Source organism: Ictidomys tridecemlineatus, chromosome 14, assembly GCF_052094955.1.
Source record: "Ictidomys tridecemlineatus isolate mIctTri1 chromosome 14, mIctTri1.hap1, whole genome shotgun sequence".
Lineage (NCBI taxonomy): Eukaryota > Metazoa > Chordata > Mammalia > Rodentia > Sciuridae > Ictidomys > Ictidomys tridecemlineatus.
The window spans coordinates 47,011,536-47,035,656 of NC_135490.1; the positions used below are offsets into that span (position 1 = coordinate 47,011,536).

At 34.7% G+C, this 24,121-nt stretch overlaps 1 protein-coding gene across 13 annotated transcripts in view; it reads right to left on the reverse strand.

Moving 5' to 3' along the window:
* Nucleotides 1–335: 335 nt before the first annotated feature.
* LOC144370360 (transport and Golgi organization protein 1 homolog) overlaps nt 336–24,121 on the reverse strand; it is a 175,923-nt gene continuing 152,137 nt past the window's right edge. For 12 of the 13 annotated variants that reach the window (XM_078031104.1, XM_078031103.1, XM_078031102.1 and 9 more), the window contains 20 exons: nt 19,248–19,376; nt 16,916–16,937; nt 15,904–15,992; nt 15,586–15,663; nt 15,388–15,498; nt 14,257–14,328; nt 13,973–14,077; nt 13,207–13,329; nt 13,003–13,108; nt 11,936–11,991; nt 11,757–11,847; nt 11,447–11,585; nt 6,666–6,767; nt 5,741–5,801; nt 5,590–5,625; nt 5,446–5,513; nt 5,226–5,326; nt 3,881–3,957; nt 2,151–2,301; nt 336–1,142 (listed from right to left, as the gene is read on the reverse strand). In XM_078031104.1, coding sequence (XP_077887230.1) covers nt 865–1,142; nt 2,151–2,301; nt 3,881–3,957; nt 5,226–5,326; nt 5,446–5,513; nt 5,590–5,625; nt 5,741–5,801; nt 6,666–6,767; nt 11,447–11,585; nt 11,757–11,847; nt 11,936–11,991; nt 13,003–13,108; nt 13,207–13,329; nt 13,973–14,077; nt 14,257–14,328; nt 15,388–15,498; nt 15,586–15,663; nt 15,904–15,992; nt 16,916–16,937; nt 19,248–19,376 — 1,995 coding nt within the window. In that variant the 3' untranslated portion in view covers nt 336–864. The remainder of the gene's footprint in view (nt 1,143–2,150; nt 2,302–3,880; nt 3,958–5,225; nt 5,327–5,445; nt 5,514–5,589; nt 5,626–5,740; nt 5,802–6,665; nt 6,768–11,446; nt 11,586–11,756; nt 11,848–11,935; nt 11,992–13,002; nt 13,109–13,206; nt 13,330–13,972; nt 14,078–14,256; nt 14,329–15,387; nt 15,499–15,585; nt 15,664–15,903; nt 15,993–16,915; nt 16,938–19,247; nt 19,377–24,121) is intronic. The other variant, XM_078031105.1, reaches the window with a different exon arrangement.

Consider the following 24,121-nt stretch of genomic DNA (forward strand, 5'->3'; position numbering starts at 1 on the left):
AACATACCACCTTATATTTTACTGTTACAATGCAATAATGGCAAAAGCAGTAGCTCTTGCTACTAATGTAAACTCATTCTCAGAAAAGCATTCTCACATGGACAGTGGTTAGAAAAAAGTACATGAATGTGCTACAAAAATAGAGCCACAAGACTTCTCACAAGTAAAAGAAATCCTCTGTAGAAGTCCACAGTTGACCAAGGTCCAGCCTCCTTAACAGTGAGCAACAGGGAATATGCTGCCAAGTCACTATCTTCAGTTCTGAGAGTGCGTTTACATGCTTCCCCAATGGCACAAAATCTCATGACGATCCAATGAATCAACAGACACTTGGGAAATATTAATAAACAATTTTTATGAACTATTACAACAAAGAACTTCAGCAAGAAGGAAAATGATGTTTATGATCTTTGAGTAAACATTTTTAGCCCAACAGTCTCTGCGACCAGATATTGAAAGAGAAAAAAAAAATCAAGCTTATAAAACACCATTTCTCTGTTATCAACTGGAATACACTAATAATAGGATAATGGAAATACATGTTCTTAAAGCATTTCCACAGGAAATGTCCATAATTATGACATTCTAAATCATTTAGCAATTGTATATGCTACATTAACTAAAACAAAGGTATTCCTTATTGCACATTTTTAAATTGGAAGGATACTCTAGCTTAAGTGGGGGATATTTAGGGGGAAAATATTTTGGCTCAAAATGTATACTGCACTAAGTCAGCTTCATTCTGAAAACATAAACCATTTAAAATAAACTTTTATATTTTGAAGCCAATAATCCTTTAACTCTGATTAAGTGTCAGAGGTTAATTTTATGGGCCCTGTTTTTAAGGCCTGTGAAGAGCCCTCACTACTCTTGAGAATTAGGTGGAGTTTCATCTTTAAAGCCTGAAGGCATTAAGTCTTTTGCAGCAGGTGGTGGCCCATAGTCTTGGGGACCATGAGTTGGAGGTGGTAATGGGGCACCAGGAATGAAGTACTCTCTTGGGCCAAATGAGCCTAAAGGTCTAAATGGTGCTGGTGCAGGTCCTGGAAAAAAATCACGAGGGTCAAAAGGCAAATCCCATTTTCCAGGTGTAACACCTGGTGCATATTCTCTGAAGCCTATTGGTGGACGCATACCAGGACCTGGAAAATAAAAAGGAAGTTATGTAAATACCAGAATTTTCTGAACTAGGGTGATTTCAAGTATGTTAATATAGTCTTTAATTTCTCCCAAGCCTAGAACATCAGCTGGTGAACATCCTGACTTGCCAGATGAGGCAAACTGAGATGGAACAAGTTTAGGTTATAGCCTTTGACCAACCAGCCATGAAGCAACATATTAAGGATTTAACATGGCTCTACCTAGCTCCAGGCTTGTCTTTTTTCTTTCCCTACTATATAATTGCAGAATTATTTCTATCTCACAAGAGCTCCATTTATATTTGGAAGTATTACCATGACAAGATGATAGATTATGAAATAAGAACTTTACTACATCAAAGAAATTTTGATAAAAGGAAATCTCACTATCTATTACTGTATCCATTAAAAATTCATGAAGTATTTCAGCATGGACTTTACACATGCCATCAGAATCAAGGTGCACGCATGCCCTCCTGGAAAAGGCCTTCCACAGCCACCTAATTAAACCAGGAACATTTATTAGGTAACTGTTAAATCCTCTTTAACACTTCCCTCTGACTTTTTTCAAGGTAAGGAGGGTTTGACTTTTCCTTTTCTATATTCTATAACCTACTGCTTATGCTTCCATTATGGGTGATTACAAACTTTATGTTATAGGATTTTCATATCTGTGACAAAATTTTAAGTTATGGCATGCGTCTCATCCACCTTTCCATCTATTGCAGTGCATATCAACAGATTTTCAACAAACATCTGCAGAAGTAATATTTCTGGCTTTTCTGTATATAGCCCCTTATCCTTGTCTATGAGAGATAGCTATTGCCTATCTCAGTATAAGATTATGTAGTGTCCCATATGTCCCAGAAAACTGGAGGAAAAGTTAAAATGTACTCAGCTTTATCCTTTCATTGTTAAGACCCGAGATAGCAACCAACTGTTTTAGCAAGCAATAGAAGTGGAAGATGAATGTGATTTATAAGTCAATCACTACTGTTCAGATCATCATACCAAATGGTGGAGGAATTGGCCGAGGCCCAAAAGGCCCACCGAGCTGAAGTGGCGGTCCATACCAAATGGGAGGTGGTGGAGGCCGTCCCATTGGGGGTCCCATGAAGGGTACCCCTGAGAAAGGAGGGGGCCCTTTCATAGCCATATGAACCTGCAATTTAAGATTTGAAAGCAGTTAAAAGTTTTAAAATTCCTATGTATTAAGAAAAAGTACCAATACCTATAAAAGCTAAAACCCAAAACCTGTCCAGAGAACACCATCAGTGCAACAAAACTCTACCCACCCCTCCTGTGTATTCCCACTGACAGCTTACAGAAGTTGGAAGGATGCCACAAGAGGGAGCAGTTTGTTACTGATTATATCTGCACAGGAAAGGGAAAGGCAAGAGGACTGGCAGGGGTTATTAACAGAGGTGATTTCTGACCAGTATGTCATGCTGTATTCACTACAATCTATTTCAAAGGGAGTCCCCCCATCCCCATCACTTCCCTTTCATCACAATAGCTCATTACTTCCATATTAAGAATGAACAGAATAAAATGAAAAATCCATTCTCTACTCATGTAATAATAGCTACTATTCTACTATATCTTCAGTAAGTCTTTCATATATTATTCAACCTCTGAGATCTTTAAGTAGACTGTCTTGTTTTAAATAAGAGGGAACAAAAGCAAACGGGATATCATAATTTGTTGAAGGCCACACTGCATATTAAAGAACTCAATCCCAGGTTTGCCTCCAAGCCATGCTTTTCCCACCTCTATTCCTCTCTAACAATGGGTCTTTGCTCTCTTTTAAATCTTCTACTACAAAGGGGTTTGGGGTCTTATCTAAGCTGCCCTTAGATTTCTCCAGAGATGTATATTCCTGGAATATATATACACTGGAACTTGAGAAGTATTTTCCATCACAGTGCTATATACACAAATTAGGAAGACAAGCCTTTAATATTTACTTTCATTTACTGTACACCATTTGAGATATTGATTTATCATTTCCTATGAGTAGTAGGTTTGAAACTAAACAATTAAAAATTTATTTTATTATAGAGCTGCAGAAGACCTACTAGATATAATAGCAACACAGTTACAAGAGAATACACTTATGTGAACAAATGAGACCATTTCTTGGGAGTGGCTCAAGAGGTCATTTCAGATGATCATTGTTTCACAGAAAATCTGATACCAATCTAATTCAAATCACTCAAAATAGGGTTTGCACAAATGGAGGAATTCTTAAATAACATTCTTCCAAACAAAAATAAAAATGATGAATTATATAATTTATAATGAATTTACTTTGCCTTAGAACATTCAACACAAAACACCATATAAAGTTAGAGTGATAACTTTTCACATTCTGTAGTTCATTATAGTTGTACACACTTAAGCAACATTCCCAAGTTAAAGAGAAAAGTAAGCTCAATATTGCATGCAGTTTAAAGCAAACAAGATCAGTGTCATGCTCTGAATATCCTTCCCATAAATGCACAGAATAAAACCCAATTCAGTTCTCAACCTCTAAGTACTTACTCCAACTGGATGCTCAGTCAAAGAAGTAAGGGTGGAGACTGAGGGGGTCTCAGGTTCTTGGGGAACAGTTTGCTTTTTAAAAAACAAATGGGATAGTACAAATAGAACACAAAGAAGGATAAAGCAAAGAGCAAGTACTGTAGGAAAGCTACATGTTCCTGCATGACCACATGATTCACAGTAACTACAGAACTTACCTTGCCCTCATTCGTCACCTTAGCTGGAGAAGAACTTCTGGAGCTGCTGTTCATGTGAGCTGGACCACATCCTGAGTCTGTTAGAGATCAAAGAATGGATTCAGACTATTCTAACATGAAAAGAATAAAAATCCTCCATCCACAATTACAGATTCTTTGAAATTACTTGGTCCCTTTACCAGAGGCAACGGGTTTCCCAGATGCCTCAGAAGACCAGTACGAGGTAAAGGTCCATCCATTGACCTTGGGAAAGAAAGATCAGAGCCCTTGTATGTATTTTTTAGAAGAAATAAACCACTGGTGGACAGGTCAGGGTTCAACAATAACTAGAAAGCAACATGAAAAATGGGTTGCCCAGGGGTTGGTGTCATAGCTCAGTTGTAGAGTGTTTGCCTAGCATGTGTGAGGCACTGGGTTTGATTCTCAGCACATATTTAAAAAATAAATAAAGATATCATGTCCATCTACAATTAAAAATATTTTTTAAATGGGTTGCCCAATACATAAATCACAATTTATGAAGAGACTTAAGTAAAATAAAGAACTGCCTTGGGTTGATAGAACAGGAGATTAATAAGTACTGGTCCTAAACTTTAAGCTATAGACTTAAAGTATGTGTAGGCTGGCTTTTCTTTAGTCTGTATAACCTGACTTCCAATCTTACCAAGACTACAGTCCTATTTAGAATTTGAAATAAGATTCAGTATTTCATGTTGGAAATATGAATGCTACATAAAGTTTAAGGCTACTTTTATAATATTTGGGAAAGGAACACCATAGAGATTTAATTTAAAGATAAAGGTTTACACTTCGCAGTGTAAAATTTAAAAGAAAAAAACAATACAGGGACCTCCAGGGGAAAAAAAAAATGTTTTCTATTCTAGAACAGATTTTCCAGAAAACATTCACTAAGATAAAGTAAGAAACTATCTTCTATATATTGTACAGGCCCAAATTCAATGTTTTCATTAGAATATTCAAAAGGGGAAAAAAAAACCTTGAAGCAGTTTACTATAAAGCAACATGTGAATGCTCACCAAATCCGTTTCTAGGCATATCTTTTTGATTAAGAGTAGCAGAAGGAGGTCTCCCAGCTGGCTCTGCTGTCAGTGGAGGGGAACATTCTCCACCACTCATGGGGGATGGACCAAAAGAGCCATTATGGCTCAGTGGACCTAAAGACCTTACTACTTTAAGGCAGCCTTCTCCCTGACACCAACCCTCACCTCCTGCTTTAGCAAATCATTCAGATTATTTCATAACCATTACACACAGAAATAAAAAGTAATTTACATACATTCTGCACCAAGAAATAAAATAGCTCCTTTTACAAAGTGCCCCCTACCTCTCTGAGGAGGATTTTGTAAATCTGGTCTTCCCAGCATAGGTTTTACAATCCCGGGTTCATCTTGACGCACTGCGATCTTTTGGGTCATTTCCAATAGTCTTGAATATTGAGAAAGAATGGACTGAATTATGAAACAGCAATCTATTCCTTCATAGATAATATCTAGCATAACCTTAAAACACTATAAAACATATAGGAAGATACCAAAATCACATACTTCTGTCTCAAATTAGCAACTTCCCTTTTCTCTTCAGCTATAGCTCTTTCTGCAGAACGAGCTTTGAGCTATTAAAGAGAAAATATTCAAATTCAGTAGCAGTAGGCTATGCACAAAATAAAGAAAAGGGGGAAAAAATCTTACCCAATTATCATGAGCTTTCTTCTCATGCATAGCAATCTGAAAAAGACAATACATTAAAAAATATGTTTTTAGGGACTCATTATAATAGCCTATAATTGTCTGTATTAGATATCAAGAAATTCTGCAACTACAGGACAGTATTAATTACTACCTGGTTTTTAAACGAGTGCTTGGTTTTCTGTAATGCTTCTTCCATCTCTTCAATTCTCCGCCTAAGAATTACAACAATTGAATAACATTTGAAACATTTCTGACCATTTTCCCTTTATTCCATCAGCTATACTTTTAAAGACTTTATCATACATAAGAAAAACATTTCTATAGTTATATGAATCCAGTGTGATCAAAACTAATACTACAGGCCAGGTGCAATGCCACATGCCAGTAATCCCAATGATTAGGAAGCTGAGGCAGGAGGATCACAAGTTCGAGGTCAGTCTCAGCAATTAAGTGGGAACCTATGCAACTGAGACCCTGTCTCAAAGTAAAAAAAAAAAAAAAGGTCTAAGGATGTAGCTTAGTAGTAAAGCACCAAAAATAAATAAATAAATAAATAAAATAAAATAAAGACCCAATACTAATAACTTCTTTATCATTTAATTGCTAGAGATTCTGAATGATAAATTATAATTTCCTTAACTGTTCATCAGTGTGTTCTCAAGTAATTCTGCTAGAAATATCTTCCTCCTTAAAACTTTTTTTCTTTTTTTCAAATTATATCCATAAAAGATTTCCAAGGTCTATCAAATGCCACACTTTTGTGGGTCTTGATACATCACACAGCAAACTGATTTCTTAAAGAATTACTACAACATACAAAACCCCCAGAACTGTTTGCATTGACCAAGTTCCCTATGGTCTTGCCCATTGGGTATAAGTAAATTTTTGTTAACATTTTTCATTTGTAAAGTTGAAATTTATTTTTTCTCCTGTGTGAATTGAATGTATTCATATCCTCTCGTTATTTATACTTCCATGCTATTTTCTTCTATCTACATAATGTAAAAAAAGATTAAAAAAGAAAGCCACCACTAGTTTATTAGACATTGACACCCTCCTTTAGAAACTGAACTCACTTGTAATTTTTAACTTCCTGTACAGCGGAAACCACCTTTTCATCTGCAGCTGACAGCTGCTGCTCTTTTTCTAGTCTCTCATATTCTTCTTGGCTCACTTTCCTAAAATAAAGCCAGTTATCAAATCAAAAGTTTCTCTCTGTGAATATCACTTCCCACAATTCTATAAAATGCTTAGGCACATAAAATAGGAATTCAAACCTGCAATTTCGTAAATCAAACTCTGGCAAATCACTTACATTTTCTAATTTTTCCTCTTAATTCTCTATTTACCAGTAAATAAAATAAATGTGAAAACAACATGTGCCCCAAGGGCAAGTCTCCTGTGTGTAAGATAATAAAAACTCACTTTACTTCAATGTGGAAGATCAGGACTGATAAACCTAACATAATTAAACATATTAGGATAAAGCAAGGGATAATTCTTTTCTCGTTTCTGCCATGGGTAGGACACTAAGTATATCTTTGTCATAGAGGAACTCTTTTCTCAATCCAAGACTGGTACCATAATAAAGATATAGTCAATCAAAGAAAAAATCTTCTAGAATATGTCTTTTAGCTATGCAATTAGCCACAGAACATTTTTCACACTTTAGATATATATTTCAAAAGAATTGCAATTAAGCAAAAAGACAAATCTGAGTTTTGATAATGTCTGTCAACCAGAAAAAGAAGCCAAACTGACCCACGATCAGAGTATTATCTACTGACAAGTTTTAACTCTGATCATGAAACTCAAGATGTTCATCTACTGAGACAAAGGTAGCCACATTTAATGATTTTAAAAATACTATTTTCTGCTATCCTTGTACTACTTTAGCCATAGTTCCAATTCAAAAGATAATTAACTTGAAACTTAATTTTCCATAAATCAGAAGAACTATAGTAAAAAAGGATTATTGATACCAAATAGAAAAAGGGGATTATATATTCTTATATAGCTTCTCATTTAATTCTTCAGCAAGTATTTTATGAGTGGCTATAATATACTAGTTACCTTGTAAGATGCTAAAGAATAAAAGAGCTCACTGTTTCAGGTATAAATGACGCCTAAAGGAATATAATAATTTTCCCCACTGGCTTAAGAAGGAATATGGAGAAAACTGAATCTTGAAGGACAGAGAGAATTTTGTTTCCAATTACGAAAGAGTTAGTCTGAGAGCACTAAGAACAATCAAAACATCTTTATAAGAATATAAAATTGTGTTTGAAAGGATACAAGCTAAAAAGGCAGTGAAGATATATGTATGTGTCCAAGATCCATTAGAAAAAGGAATCTCAGAATTACAAGTAAAGCTGGCACTTTAAGGTACTTTTCTCCTAGGTTTACCCACATATTGAAGATAACACAAAGATATAATGAGTCTGAACTAAGCCTTCATCAAATTCCTGGGCTTAGAGGAAAAAAGAAGTGTTTGGGGCTACAAATAAAGGGACCCTTAATAAAAGCCCTAGCCTTTGAGTTTAGATTAGAAAGTACTGCACACTTAAGTGATGAACAGGCAAAAAATCCAAAAGGAACAATACTGAAACATTGAAAAGACAAGTCATTTTTGAATTATCTTAATTGCTGACTAAGTTTGAAGTGACAATCTTACTCAAGTAACCTCAACACTTTTCTATAAGAAGATAACTTCATCTTAGTCCTCAAATTTCATGTATAATTATCACAACAATGTTAGCCAATCAAAACTGACCAGGCACTCCATAAGACAAAATTCTGTGAGAAAAAATCCCACAGAAAAGGAAACCACCTAATGGGGTTAACAGCACATGTTTTAAAATCACTGTGCTTTATATAGTCAAAAAAGTAAAGTCAAGATTATGAATTTCAGGTCTGGGAATATAGTTTAGTTGGTAGAGTGCTGCCTTGCATGCACAAGGCTCTGAGTTCAAACCCCAGCACCACAAAAGAGGAAAAAAAAGATTATGAATTTTGTCAAAGGATTAGAAACTATAAAACCAAGAAATAGTTGGGTGTGGTGACCTACATACAGTCGAAGATACTTGGAGGCAGAGGCAGAATGATGAGATTAAAGATAGCTTGGAAAGCAGTAAGACACTAGTCCCTTATGAGAAAGAGCAAGGAGTCTGGGGAGGTAGCTCAATAGTAGAGCACATGGCTCAAGGTCCTGGGTTTGAGCTGTAGTACTGAAATAGGACTGGGGTTGTGGCTCAGTGGTGAAGCACGTGCCCCACATGTGTGGGGCACTGGGATCAGTCCTCAACACCACATAAAATAAATAAAATATTGTGTCGGGCTGGGGATGTGGCTCAAGCAGTAAGGCACTCGTCTGGCATGTGTGCAGCCCGGGTTCAATCCTCAGCACCACATACAAACAAAGATGTTGTGTCCGCCAAAAACTAAAAAATAAATATTAAAATTATCTTTCTCTCTTAAAAAAATCCTATAAAAAATAAAATAAAATATTATGTCCATCTACAACTAAAATAATATTTTAAACCCTGAACTTTTTAAAATCCTAAACTCAATGAATGATTTTAACATCAGATTTGGGAAGTAAAATAAATCCTACCGCTTTTAAGACAGGTCAGAAGAAAATATCCAGAAGAAGTAAATCCAGAATGTAGGAGGCAGGGGAAATCAAATTCTAATATGCATTATTATAATCAGAAGAGAGAATGAGGTAAAATCAACATTTAGAAAAAGACTCGAAAATTCAAGAAATGTTTAATGGTCCCAAGCAACATAACTGCAAGAGGAAAAAGTGGGTGGGGTGGGGAAAACTACACCTAGGCACTTCCCAATACAACTGTTAAAAAAAGAGAGAAATGACTACAGGAACTAGGGGAGGGAGATAAGACCAAACAACAATGATAATGGACTCTTTAAAGAAAAAAAATTAAAACAGATGGTAATTAATTGGATATTTTCAAATTGCTAAAACTAAGTAACAGTCAAAATTCAGTAGCCAAAAGAAATATCCTTTAAAAATGGAAACTGGTTTTAACTCTAATCATGAAGTTCATGTCAACCTAATACAGACTATAAAGGTAGCAATATTTAGTGGATAAAATACTATTCTCTGTTTATCCTTGTACTACTTTGATACACTAATCAAATCTATCATTAAAGGACAATGTTCAAATAGAATGAAAATAATTTCAAATAAGAAACCAACAGTGTAGAATGCAGAACTACAGAAACTTTAAATATGTGTATAAATTGAATGAATGTCTTGTGGAGTTCAAAGTATATGAAGTACTAACATACGATACCACAACAGTTATCTGATTCAGGAGCTACTTAAAGCCCATAAAAACAAGTAATAAGCCTATTAATCTATGTCAGGTTTTTATTAAATCCAGAATATATACCAAGGCCTTTAAATTATGAGAAGATGAATAAAATTATAATTATAATTATATAATTATAATTCCATTATAATTTATGATTACATCAAGCTTATACAGGTGATGAGGAAAATAATTAAAAATATTTAAACTATTAAAAAGATACAAGGAAGAAAAAAAGAACAGGTCATCAAATAGAAAGCAAATTCTTCATAAACCACAGGCACATATTGACATGGACAGACTTATATTTTAGAAAGTCCACTCAAGCGGCTATAGAGAAAATTACTAAGAATTTGAAATAAATTATATAAAAATATAAATAATGGAGAATGAAGACAGATGACCTAGGTTAGAAACAGAAAATATGACACAGGCATGAACTAACATAGTACCTGGGGATGAGAAAAAAAGAGTACAAACCACAGATGATGACTGAATTAATTTTGGAGGAGTTGAGGAAAATAGTGCTACAATTTAACTGCATTACAAAGAAAATTAATTGCCATTTAGGTCATTCATATTACTAGTAGGGACAGAGAAAACAAGTGTTCTTTTGAAAAAAAAAGTGATAAAATGAGAAATGTTTCTTTGAAACAGGCCAGGCATTTAGAACTGGCCTGAACAAAAATTTGAGATTCTAAAAAGGTCGCTTGGAGATCACAGAATTTTAGAAAAGTTAATGGAAAGGTTTCAATATTTAATGCATTAATTAGGCAACAGAAGTCAAAATACCTAAAAATAGTTAGGTCTATAAGAAGGTCTGTATATATATCTTGTTAATAAATCAGGTGCAAACAAATAAAATCTGACACAAAAAAACTATTTTTAGAGAATTCAAGTATTTTTGTGGATTAAAAACTTCAAATGAACTTCCAAAAAATAACTAGCTCCACACTGAGAAGATTAATATATAAATATATACTACAAACAAGTACTTCTGTAATCGTAACTCCTAAAATCCTTGCCACAGTTCAATTTTTAGTGTGAACATCTGAGATACTCAAGTCCAAAACTTGTACCATCAATAAGTAAATATTATTCCTTTTTGAAGTTTTTATTCTACTAAAACATGTCATTCCAAAACACTCAGTATTTTTAAAGGTCCAGAGTTAGAGATACAAGTTCAAAATATTAGAATTACATAACTGATCACAATGAAAGGAAATTAAAATAAATAGTGGGATCATAGAAAGGGTCTAGATCTTTGAGAGGTATTTCCACATCAGTGACTGTTAATACCAGTTTACCACTTCTTGCCTTCATATGAATTTGACAATTGATTACGATGTCCTCACAGCCTTAGTTTATGGTTCCAACTACCTCAGGACTCTTAAGACTGATGATGGAAAGAAAAATGCAACTTATAGGAAACAAAACACAAAGGAAAAAAGACAAATCTCTACTAGATAAAATTATCTGTTAGTTCACACAATGATAACAATAACAAACAATGGAAATCTTACTTTTTTAGTGCTATCTCATTTTGCTGGTAGAGTTCATTTAAAATCTCCACTTTCTGCCTAAGAGTTTTGCATTCCTCTTCCAGTCCAACTTTAGAAGACCGCAGTGAATTGCAGTCACTTTCTAATTTCTTTATTTGGTCTGTAAAGGATAAAACAGCTTATCTCTATATGTGTACAAGGACTTAAGAACTTGTTTGAGGGAGTAGTGCCAAGAAAAGTAAAAAGCATGAAAGCAAGAAGCCATTCTTTATCTTTCCAATAAATTTTTAAGTCTTTCCAACATGGCAATTTCTTCTCAAGAAGAACCCACCTTCTAGATTACATTTTGTGGACATTGAGGCTCTTAGCTTAAGTTGTAAAAGTTTTAGATCCTCTTCAACTACTGATATTGTAGTTTTTGTCTAAAAATTGCAGAAAAGAGAGGTATTCTTAAAAGTGAGGCACAGGAAGAATTCACAGGTACTATGGGACTCTTACAAAGAACTATACCTGAGAGACATCCATCATCTGCTTAATTTGATCTTTGATCTTCTCGTTCCGATCACCTAAAAAACAAAAGACTTTAGCTTTTTCTTTCCTTACTTTTAACTCTATATTCTCCTAACTTCCCTAAACTAAAGAATGATTGTGTTCAAACACTGGAAGAAAAAAATCAATTAAATAATTATACTGATTAGACTAATGACTTTTAAGAGAATTGCAAGCTTAGATTTAAAAAAAAAAAAGAGAGAGAGGTGAATTTCAGACTGGGGTTGTGGCTCAGTGGTAGAGTGCTCACCTAGCATGTGTGAGGCACTGAGTTTGATCCTCAGCATAAAAATAAATAAAAGTACTGTGTCTGTCTTAAAAAAAAAAAGGTGAATTTCTAGTTTGCACAACTAAAATGTTATCTATGCTATTCTTGTAAGATAAAAAGCTTTTCTTCTCTCTCAGATCTATCTTCACCTGGGCAATAAGTGTCTTGTTTAGAAAGATTCAATCCTCTATTTTCTCCCTGAATCTACTACCAGGTGTGGTTTGAAATACTTGCTATGTAAGCAATATCCAACTTGGGAGAAAACATCTGGAAATATTTTCCTCATCAGTAAACACTGTTACACTCCCTCTCTAGCTTTCTGATAGTCTCTAGCCTCTGTTCTCACAGCCTTAGTTTATGGTTCCAACTGCCTCCGGACTGACTGTGGACCTTAAAACCACAGAGCCATAGAGATGATGAGTATCAAAATCAAGTATCATCTGCATAAGTTAAGAAATAAATTTCTCTTACTGTACAATGTTCAATACTTAGAGGTATAGGATATGACTATTGTAGCTGCAGTGTACTTACTAGTTTTCAATAGGATAGAAAAAGTCAGTGTTCTTCACATGCCTATTGCTACATTATACCCCAACAACCCACCTCTGCCAATGCAACAGACATATCTATAGATCCAGTGATATGTGTCTACAACCCTGAAGCTTAAGAAGAAATTAAGCCAGCTGAAAAGTGGCATCTGTATACTTAATTAAAGACAGGAAAGCAAAAAAGGATTCAACCTCCCTGAGACTGATCTTACCTGCTAACTCTCCATTGGTTAATTCATCTGACTCATCTCGACTTTGATCCTCAGATTCAGATTCACATTGAAACCGATTCAACTGTGTGATGTGATTAGTCAAAGCCTAGAAAAGAAGCAAAAGGTTGGAAGACTCTCGATTTTAATTCAGAAGATTTCAGGAGAATTCATGAGATGAAACATGTATTTGGAGTATAAACTTACTTTAATAGTATCATCTTTTTGACTAAGAGCTACTTGTAAATCTTTCTGGGTCTTCTCAAATGATTTCATTTGTTCACTGAGCTCAGCGTGTGATGTACTCCAGTCTTTTACTTCCTGCTGCAACTGAAAAGTCAAAACACATGAATTCCTATGGGTTAGGGAGGGGTTTCTGCACTGGATATATCAGGACTACAAGACTTAGACAAAGAAATAGAGAGCCATACTCCTCGGTGGCCTGCCTCAATCGAGGGGGTTGAGACCTTGGTTAAGGAAGAGGGCAGAGTGGCCCCAACTCTCACAGCTGCAGTAAGAACATCAGAGCTATCAGGAAGTTGAGCCTGTTTATTGCATTCCCCAGAAAATTGCTGCCAATTCAAATAATTTATCTCCAGCAGGAATGGCTGGGCACATATGACTGTCTCCTAAATTTAGATTCCTTATCATGTAATCTTCCCTTGGCCGGTGAATCAGTAACTATTCAAAAGAGGATCATAAAATACTTAATTTTCTGGTTTAAAAAGTTTCTTTGAGGCTATGCAAGTTAATAACTGATTGACATTTGATAAGAAAAGCAATAATCCAAAAATCCAAAACAGATGGAGACCATATATATGCACTCAATTTGGGGAGCATTGTTTAAACTTTGCATATCTAGAAAAGGTCCTACATGAAAATTCCTTACCTCAGAAACAGATCCAAGAAAGATACAAGATAATGATATTCACTTCTCTAGTTTACATTATGTATGACATCAAATTTTCTTTACCTGCTCTTTCTCCTTCTTAAGCATGGTATTTTCTTTCTGAAGCTGACAGCATTTCAACTTCACCTTCTCTTCACGAAGCTTAGCTTCAGTAAGGAGAATTTGAAGCTAATGAAAAACACTACAGTTAGTGAATTAATTCCAAAGAAGAAACAAAGTTATACTTTCCCAAACAAGACATCATATAGTTCTCATTTTTTGCACATTTTAGCACACCTCAAATTTTTGGTCCGCAACAAAACTAAGATGTAGTACTAATATCCGTTAGCAATAGTTGGCAGCTTTACCTCTGAAAGTTCAGAAGTATTTACTGAAATGACATCTTTAAGCTTCTCTATAGATTTCTTATTTTCCATTATCTGCCAGGTAAAAACAGAACACAAAATATGCATTAGGATTTCAGTAGAAATACTGATATGTGTGTGTGTGTGTGTGTGTGTGTGTGTGTACGTACACATACATATATATACTAAAAAAGATAAACACAACAAAATTTTTGTCAAGCCATCCCATTACATTTCAGGTAAATGCAGGGGATCCAGCTTTGGACTAAGCAAAAAATCAAAAACTGAAAGAGATGAGGGAAAATGAAGTCATAAATATTTCATGGCATCCACAACCTTACTGTTTATGAGATAACCAGAAAAAAAGTTCAAAGTATAGAAAATCATAATGCAATAAGTAAATAAAATGTTTTAAAGCATAGAAAATTAACTAATTAATTACTGTTTCAAGTAAACCAGTTCAAATTAGTATTTTTTTTCTAGTGATAGAGAAAAAAATTTCCCAAGATCATTTTTAAAATTTTCTTATCATAAGTAAAAAATGATAACATTTAAGGAAGAATAGACTAATCTCACATACAGAAGAATTCCAAAAAAATTATAAAGATACTTGCTCCTTAAGGAAGTGGACATAAATCTGCAATCTTTGTTTGCAATGCCTGGGATTGAATCCTGGGCCTCATGCATGCTAGGCAAGTGCTCTACCATGAGCTGCATCCTGAGCTTGTAACTCTTCATACTTTAACTGTGGGCTGTGCATGGTAACTTCCAAAGAATACAATATGAAAAGGATTGGAAAGAATTTTTACAGTGGAGAAATCTGATAAATACTACCTCAGCTAGGTGATCAAGCTTACTTGGGGGTAGGATATTTCAGAACACACTCTCTACCATCTTTTGCAACTTTTATGTAATTACAGAAACTTATAGAAATTGAAAATGAAATATGTAAGTAAAAATTTTTTAAGTTGTTGTATCAGTACTTAAAAGTTCCACAAAATGGGCAGAAGTGGGTTCAACTTCCTTGACTCCTAATTTTACTTTAGTTAACAGCTGGACTAAGTTCAACTTAACCAATTTTACAAAATATTTCAAAAGCCAAATTGCAGTAATACTTAGCAGCAAAACTCTTACCAAGTCCTGATTCTTAGCTTTCTGTTCTCTCTCAGATTCTAACATAACATGAAGACTTTTAGCTCCCTCATCCAGAAGTTCTTTAGCTTTTTCAAGAAGCTTCATTTTATCCTGGAAAAAAAAGGTGTCAAGATTACTCACTCATTACATTTACTTTTGAGTTTAGAATGTAATTCCCCCCAAAGAAGGGATTTTTACCTTATAATTAGTTGCTTCATCAGAAAGAATCATATTTTGTTTCATGGTCTCTTGAACCTGTTTCTTTGATTCCTTCATCTATGTAAATAAAGCATTCAGAATTAAGATACACAAATTATAGTGCTACCATACAAGTTACTTCCAGACAAGTGACCCTTTCCAGAAGAAAGCAGTACTTAATACATATGACTGTTTAGAATTTGGATGATTTGTAGGAAATAATGAAACAAAAATTTTAAAATATGATTTTTAAATTAAAACAGGTAGAAATGATTCAAGCTAGAACCAAGGGAGAAAGAAAGAAAAAAATAATTATACCTTCTGTTCATAATTTGACAATTTCTGCATTAGTTCTTCATTTTCTTTCATGAAATTGTTCACCTTTTTGGAAATTTGCTGTTCATTGACTAAAAGGGGGAAATACACAAGATTATTACAATCACTAAATGAAATTCAATTACTCAATCTACTAAAAGCAAAGACATGTTATATGGTACTATGAGGAAATACTTCTTAGCATAACTATTCTGCTTTTAAAAAGCAATCTATGCTTATTAGCAATAAGAGTATAAAAATTATTAGAATTTTAGAAAAATATAAGAACAATGATATTTTGCTGGGTGCAGTGGTGCACACCTGTAATCCCAGTGGCTCAGGAGGCTGAGCTAGAAGGATTCCAAGTTCAAAGCCAGCCTCAGCAAGAGCGAGACACTAAGCAACTAAGTGAGACTTGGTCTCTAAATATAGGGGGTTGGCGATGTGGCTCAGTAGAGTGCCCCAGAGTTCAATCCCAGGAACCCCTCCCATCCAAAATGATATTTCAATTTAAGCTTATTTCACAGATGGGAAATACAGTAAAGTGTTGTAGCTTGATATTCCCCCCTTCTCAAAACACTTTCTTTTCCGAAAATGGAATCATTTAATTCTTTGCAAAGAAAAACAGAAATGAAAACATACTGATTCACATTACCATTCTTCAAATTATCTACTCAATTACTTAATGCATGATTAAATCATTAGCATAGAAATACTCTTCAAATGTAATACATCTGCATTACATCAATACTCAAAGTTAATCTGCCCCAAATTAAAACTTATCATCATCTCCCTATCCACAATTTGTTCCTCCTCTTTATCTCCTATCTCAGAGTTGGAACCATCATCATCTACTCTATTATACATGCTAGCAACCTAGGAATAGTAAAATTTTCAGGAGGTTAAAAAGATAATAGACATTAAAAGTCACTGTATCTACTTCTAACATACATAAAACACACATCAAACACCAATACAAAGGGTTATTACAAGTTTAAGAAACCTAAAAATTTACCTTGATATACTCTATCTTTTACCTAGAAGAGAGAAAAAAGATTAAATTTGATGTCAAACATCTGCTCAATAGAAACAGCATTCCTAAAACAACAGTCAGAATCATAACCAAGTGAGAATTTAATAACATTCTGGTTCAGGATAATAATTTATAGGATTAAAAATAAGTAAAGGTTAACAAGCCTTTTAAATTTAATTGGTAGTGATATTTCATAAATAGCCTCTGACATAAAAACACTAAGATATGTACCTTATTTCACAGCAAAGATGTGTGTATGTGTGTGTATGTGTGTGTGTGTGTGTGTGTGTATACTCAAAATCATTTACTTGACAATTCTAAATAACCAGGATAAAGTCTAGAAACAATGACTATTCAAAAGAAATCTGAGGAAACAATATTAAATGCATAATCTTTGTACTAAGATATGCCACTTTCACTCACCAGAAAACATCTTAGAACTCCAATTTAAATTTGGCTATTGGCTGAATTTAGAAACTAAGAGGCTACATCATCTTATTTCTGCAAACCACTAAATATATAGCAAGAAATCTGAAAGGAAAGACTGCTTGAAGAAAATGCACAAGCAATAAGAGAAATGACAATTAACATATTCTGGAAAGGACAAAAACAATCGTTTCCAAAAAACAGCAATAAACTACCTGATAATAAAACCTAAGCAGAAATTTTTTTAAAACATCACTAAATTTCTTTGTAACTTAGCATATTACTTGTCCTTTCAAATGTTATAAATGGTGATGGGATATTCAGATGTGTCCACGGATCATCCAGGGGATCTTCGTAACAGGAAATTGCATTCAGAAAACTCCAACACAGAAAAAAATGAACATTTCTTTAATGTCATAGCCTTGCTAACCTTTTACTCAAAATGACAACAGAGGAAAATGGGAAGTAGCATAAAAGCAGTCATCTAAGGTAGGGAGACTAAAGTTTTAAAGTCAAATGCTGAAACTGAGGAGCAACAAGCTAGGAACCACATCCCACATAACCTAGTGAAAAGAGAAACAGGTACCAGGGTTCTTGAAATGAAAGAAACAAGAGAGAGAAATATAAAATGTTTTCATGTTTTTCCCTTCTCTTTATCCTTCTATTTCCTTTTTACTTTTAGCTGAGAAAAAGTTCAATGAGATTAGAAAATTCCTCACAGGAATCCAGGCAAACAATTCTTCTATTTAAGAAGGGAATACTTTTTAAGAGATTTTACACTCAATTGTACAAGGAGAGGAAACTTATCTTTACAATGATATGTCTGAAATAATTAAGAAATCAGAAAAAGAACACTCAGATTTGAAAAGATTTGTATCCAATGTTTTTGGCCTCTTTAACTGTTAGGCTTTTCATATGCAAAGTCCATTTACCTAAAATAATTTTCTTCCAATTATGTTAAATAACTATGAAACAGAATGACCTACAGTACAAACATAAGTATGTATAAGCGCATATATATATATGTGTGTGTATATATATATATATATATATACACACACATATATATATATATACACACACACACACACACACACACACACTTATACATATATGTACACACATACACAGAGATAGACTAATTCTGCTCAGGAAAAAAAAAAACCTTAATGAATAAAACATTTAATGGATTTTTGGACAACACATAATCTATACTTCCAAATAAAAAGGTATTTTCTGTACATATGATCAAATCATAAAATCTGGGAAAAATTTATATAAAAGACTGGAAAAATTATATCATCTCCTTTTTCTCATTTTACTGTATTTCTTTGCAGCATTTCCCCCTGTTTGTATGTTTATATTAACATACAGTTCATCAACATTTAAATCTTAGTTTCTGCTTTTTTTTCCCACTTCACATTTAATTGTGAGCATTTTCTGTACCTCAAAGCTTTGAAATAAATAAATCTGCCTACTATTCCACTAATCGAACATACAATAACCCCTAAATGAATTATGTTGTGCTAAGTCTTCAATCTAATACACTGTTCCATTGAAAAACATTACCAAAATCTTCAAAGCATAGTTATTTCTTTAAGATAGATTACTAGACATATATGCTACATAAAAGGATATTTATCTAACCTATCCCATCTTTTATCCCACTTTTAAGACTTCTGATACATATGAAACTACTGGTCAGGATGGCTGTAAGAATTACCAGTTCTACCAACTGCACCCACACTAAATTATTTTATAATGTTAGTTTGACTTAAACCACTATTTTGTGTTTTAGCAATTGAAAAAGAAAAAAAGGGGGGGCAGTGACTATATAAAATAATCCTTGTGCTTATGTGCTAAGGTATAAGTAAGTTAATTTACTCACAAAAGCAGTTCTCCAAGAGAAAATGACAAAGGATACAATCCCAAAGAAAACAGTGAATACTACAGGCTTCCATGGTAGTCCATAAAAATCAGGCACAGGTTGAGTATCATCAGGCAATGTAGTAAACAGCTTAAACAGACAAATTAGAAGAAATGGGAAACCTTAAATTTATAACAAAACAGTCACAAAGAATCATGGCAATTCTAAACCAACTTCCTCATCAGAAATCCACCTCCTCAATATTTTCCAATAGCTTCTTCAAGAGAGAGGATACTGGCAGTCTCATATTTTTTGTTCGCTTCCAGTGTTTTCAAGTATAATGAATCTAAATACTTTTTAAAAATATTTATTTATGTATCTTTAGTTTTAGGGTGGACACATTGTTTTGTTTTTATATGGTGCTGAGGATCGAACCCAGTGCCTCATGTATGCTAGGCAAGCGCTTTACTGAACCACAACCCCAGCCCGAATCTAAATACTTTAAATTGAGCATACATTTCCAGTTTGTAATAGGCCCTATATCATCACATTGTCTAACACCTGGCTAGAATCCCTCTGGATCATTCTTTTCTCTTAGATAACCTGGTTTTTATAATTTAAAATATTCATTTAAGACAAAACTTAAATATATGAAAGAACTAATTAATTTTATGGCAACAAATAAAAACAATGACGATATATGTATAAGATTTTAAATCTTACTTCCATTCCACTCTTATATACAGATACGTGACATGTAATTTCAGACAACTCTTGAAAACTGGCTTAGATAAACTTCTCTGAATTTAACATCCTTCTATAAAATTCAGAGCCTAATTTTAAATGGTTGCTCAAAGGCAGTGCAGTAAACACCTGCCTACTCTTCCCTGTTTTCACCGCCCTCTACACGTAATAGGAGATAACTGTCACTTGGGCCCAATTCCCCAGCAGTCTCCTTAGGGAAAAGACCTGTAGTAACATTAGCTGTTTGGATTGTTGGCTGCATTTCAGAACATACCATGAGGTTGTCACCTCTATTCCGTCAAAAAAAAAGTGCAAGTGGGGAAAGCTTAAGTACACTCTCACCGGCCTCGCTTAACGATACAGTCACGTCCTGCCTGCCTTGGGCCTGACACACTCCATTTCTCCGTCGCCACGACAGTCAGTGCACCCACTCTGCCAGAACTCAGCCACCCGACAGGGGTCCCAGGAGCTCTGGGTCCCCCAGAGAAACAGTGACAGAAGGCACAGTGGCAGGTACTGAGTCCATGGTGTAGGGACAGCTGAGTGGAAGCGACGCTTCCCTGCAGAACAGCACAGGACCCTCTCTTTCACCGCAGGGGGCGGGTACTGGGAGTGAACTTTGCCTTCCTCCACCACAGGCGCTTTCCGCCCAAGGCACGTGAAACCCGTCATCAGAGGAAGCCCCTCGGTGAACTGCAAGTGAGCAGACAGAGGATGCTAAGGGGCGTGGCGGGGAGCGGGAAGAACCAACTGCGGAGCCCGGTGGGGGACAGCGCCAGTAGAGCCAAGCGGAAGAGTCCAAATGAAAGGACTCCAGAAGGAAAGAGGCTCACCTGTCCCCGGAACTAGGAGAGGACCGGCGATTTAGAAGGCCCTGGAGGAAGCCATGGAACTAGCAGAAGGGGATTATAGGCAGAGACTAGGAAAAAGGAGAAAGTCAGGCCTCCCAGCCCCTCCAAGAGCAAAACCCTTTTGTCAACGTGTTGAGACACCAGGTACCTACCTGCCCCAAAAGTGCAGACAGAAGAGGAGAAGCTTCTCCTGCTCCCTTCTAAAAGACTACTGCTGGGCTTTCCTTCCCTGCTCACTCTAGTCCTGTTACTTTCTCCAATTGTGGATGACACTCTTTTTAAAAAAGCCTAACCCTAAGGAATCATGTCATTATCACCCCACGCAGGTGGCTTCATTTCTGGATGCCACATTTTAGGGTTGCATGACTTGTGGAAAAAAACAGAATCATGAATAGCCCGAAAAGCACGTGCTAAAAATTGAAGAAACTGGGGACATTTAACTTGGGGAGAAAATGAACATCTGTGGATCTTTAAAAATCTGTCATCAAATTGAATGTAGTCAATTCAAAAGAACAAGAATAAGCAGGAAAGCACTGAAAAAGAAGAGCAATGAAGGGTACAGGGAGGGCAGACTATATAATTAATTCATGTACCCTCGTCCAAGCCCAGGAACATAGAGATTGTGGGACAGAATAGAGAATCCAGAAACAGAACCAACTGGACATTTGGGGTACAATAAAAGTTAGTTTGGGGAAAATAGACTTTCTAATAAGTAGCGTTACCACATGGAAAATTATAAAATTGGATTTTTCTCTACTTATTCAAAAGATAAACTACAAATGGATAAGAAACATGAATGTAAAAATAGAAAATAAACAAGTACTAGAAAATATTAAGTGAAATTTTCTATGTATTATGAGTGGGCAAAACCTGCCTCATTGAAAAAATCTTTCCTGGCTGTATCTAAACCTGCTACACACACACACACACACACACACACACACACACACACACGCAGTTTGACAATGACAAACTGAGAAAAAATATTTGCAACATATTATTGTCCAAAGAATCATGTTCCTGAAATATAAAGAACATTATAAATAAAATGGCCAGCAAACCTATACAAAAATGGGCTGAAGAAATAAACAGATCTCAGGAAAAGAAATGCAAATAGCTATAACATATGGAAACATGCTCTGCTTAGCTCATAATGAACAAAATACAAATTAAACCACACCAAGACACCATTTCTCACTTGCATTGGCAAGATCCAAACGTTTGACAACATACTCAGTAGGTGAGAGAATGTGGGGGAATACAAATTCTCAGACACTGCTAATAAGTATACAAAATGATACAACCCTTATGAATGAGATTTGGCAACATCTCCCAAAACTGCTTATATATTTACCTATTAACTCAACAATCCCACTTTTTTTTTTAACTTTTTCAGTGCTGGGGAAGGGTATCTTGGGCAAGTGCTCTACTGCTGAGCTATAGTCCACCAGCCCTAATTTCTAAAGATACTGGGAATACAACAACAAATGTTTAAAACTTGTATTTACAAAACTATGTTATTCAAGCATTAATTATAACAATACAAGATGGTCACAAAAGGCTGAAACAACCGTCATCAATGAAAGTTGTTGAATAAACCAAAGAAGAAAGAAAATAATTTTAAATACTGCTAAGAGCTGGTTTCCGGAATACATTTTTTAAAAATGAAGTAGAGAAAAATATTTATAGAATACTATTTGTATCTTAGAAAGTGAAAAAAGATGAATATATTATTTCTTATAGCTTTGAGGTAAAACTGACATGCAATAAATTACATGTATTTAAAGTGTGCAATTTGATGAATTTTAACATGAAATTATGAAATCACCATTATAATCAAGATAATATACACATCCTTTACTTCCAAAAATATTCTCATTCTCTAGGTAATTTTGCCCTTTGTCACCCTTCTTTCTTGCCCCCCACTTTCCCATTCCTCCAGCAAAATGTCTTATCTTAATAGATTGCTTTGTATTCCTCAAGTTTTATGTGTATGGGATAATATATTGTATTTTCTATGGCTTCTCTTATTCAGCATAATTTGAGATTCATCTACATCAGTTTATCTATCATCTATTTTTATTGCTGAGTAGCATTTCATTACATGTACATACCACAATTTGTCTATCATCTATTGATAGACATTTGGATTTTTTTCCAGTTTGGGGCTTTTACAAATAAAATAGCCAAGAACACTGATATAAAATTCCTCCTATTGCTATATAACTTATCTTTTCTTTGGAAAAGAATGGTTGGATATGACTGGTGTATGTTTACCTTTTTAAGAAGGTGATTCTACCACTTTATATCCCCACCAGATGTGTACCCATCCAGTTCCTCCATCTCTTCTCCAACCACTCAGCACAATTGTCTTTAATATTAGATATTTAATAAGTGTGTAGTGGTAACTCTTATGCTTCAAAATTGCATTTCCCTGATAATTATGTCAAGCATTTTTAATGTATTTACTATCTGTTTATCTTCTTTGATGAAGTGTTATTTTACAGGACTATATTTTTTTCTAATGCGTTCTAAGAGTTCTTCATATATCCTTGATGCAAGTCTTGATAAATGCTTTACAGTAATTTCCTCCCAGCTTGTGTTTTGTCTATTTCATTGACTTCAAAGTGTATTTTGAATTACAGAGGTTTCAGTTTGATGAATCCCACATTGTCAAATCCTTTTTAATGCTTTTGTTGTCAAATTTAAGAAATCTTTGCCAAACCTAAGTTCAACAAAAATTTTTCTCTTATTTTTTTTCCTAGAGGTTTTGTAGTTTTGAGTTTAATATTTAAGTCTGTGAGTTAATTCAGGTGTCTAATGCAAGGCATGGATCAATATTTTGCATATAAATATGCAGTAATTTCAGTACCATTTGCTGAAAAAACTTTCCATTCTCTACTTGTCTTTCCATCTTTGTCAATGACTGTTGCCATATATATTGTGTATCTATCTCTGAATTCTTGGCTCTGTTTCAATATGTTTTGTCTGCAATCCTGATTACTGTAGCTTTAGAATATTTTTTTTCCTCTTCGTATGGTACTAGGGATTGAACACAGGACCTTGCATATGCTAGGCAAGTCCTCTACCACTGAGCTACATCCCCAGCCCTAGATTAAGTCTTGAAGCCACGTTGCAATCAGCTTGTCATTTTCTACAAAACTCTGCAGGGATTTTGATTGGAATAATGTTGACTCTGGTGATTAAACTGGGATGAATGGACACCTTAGTCTTCTGACTCATAAATTAGGTATATCTCTCCATTTAGGTTCTCTTTAAATTCTATCAGCAATATTTTAT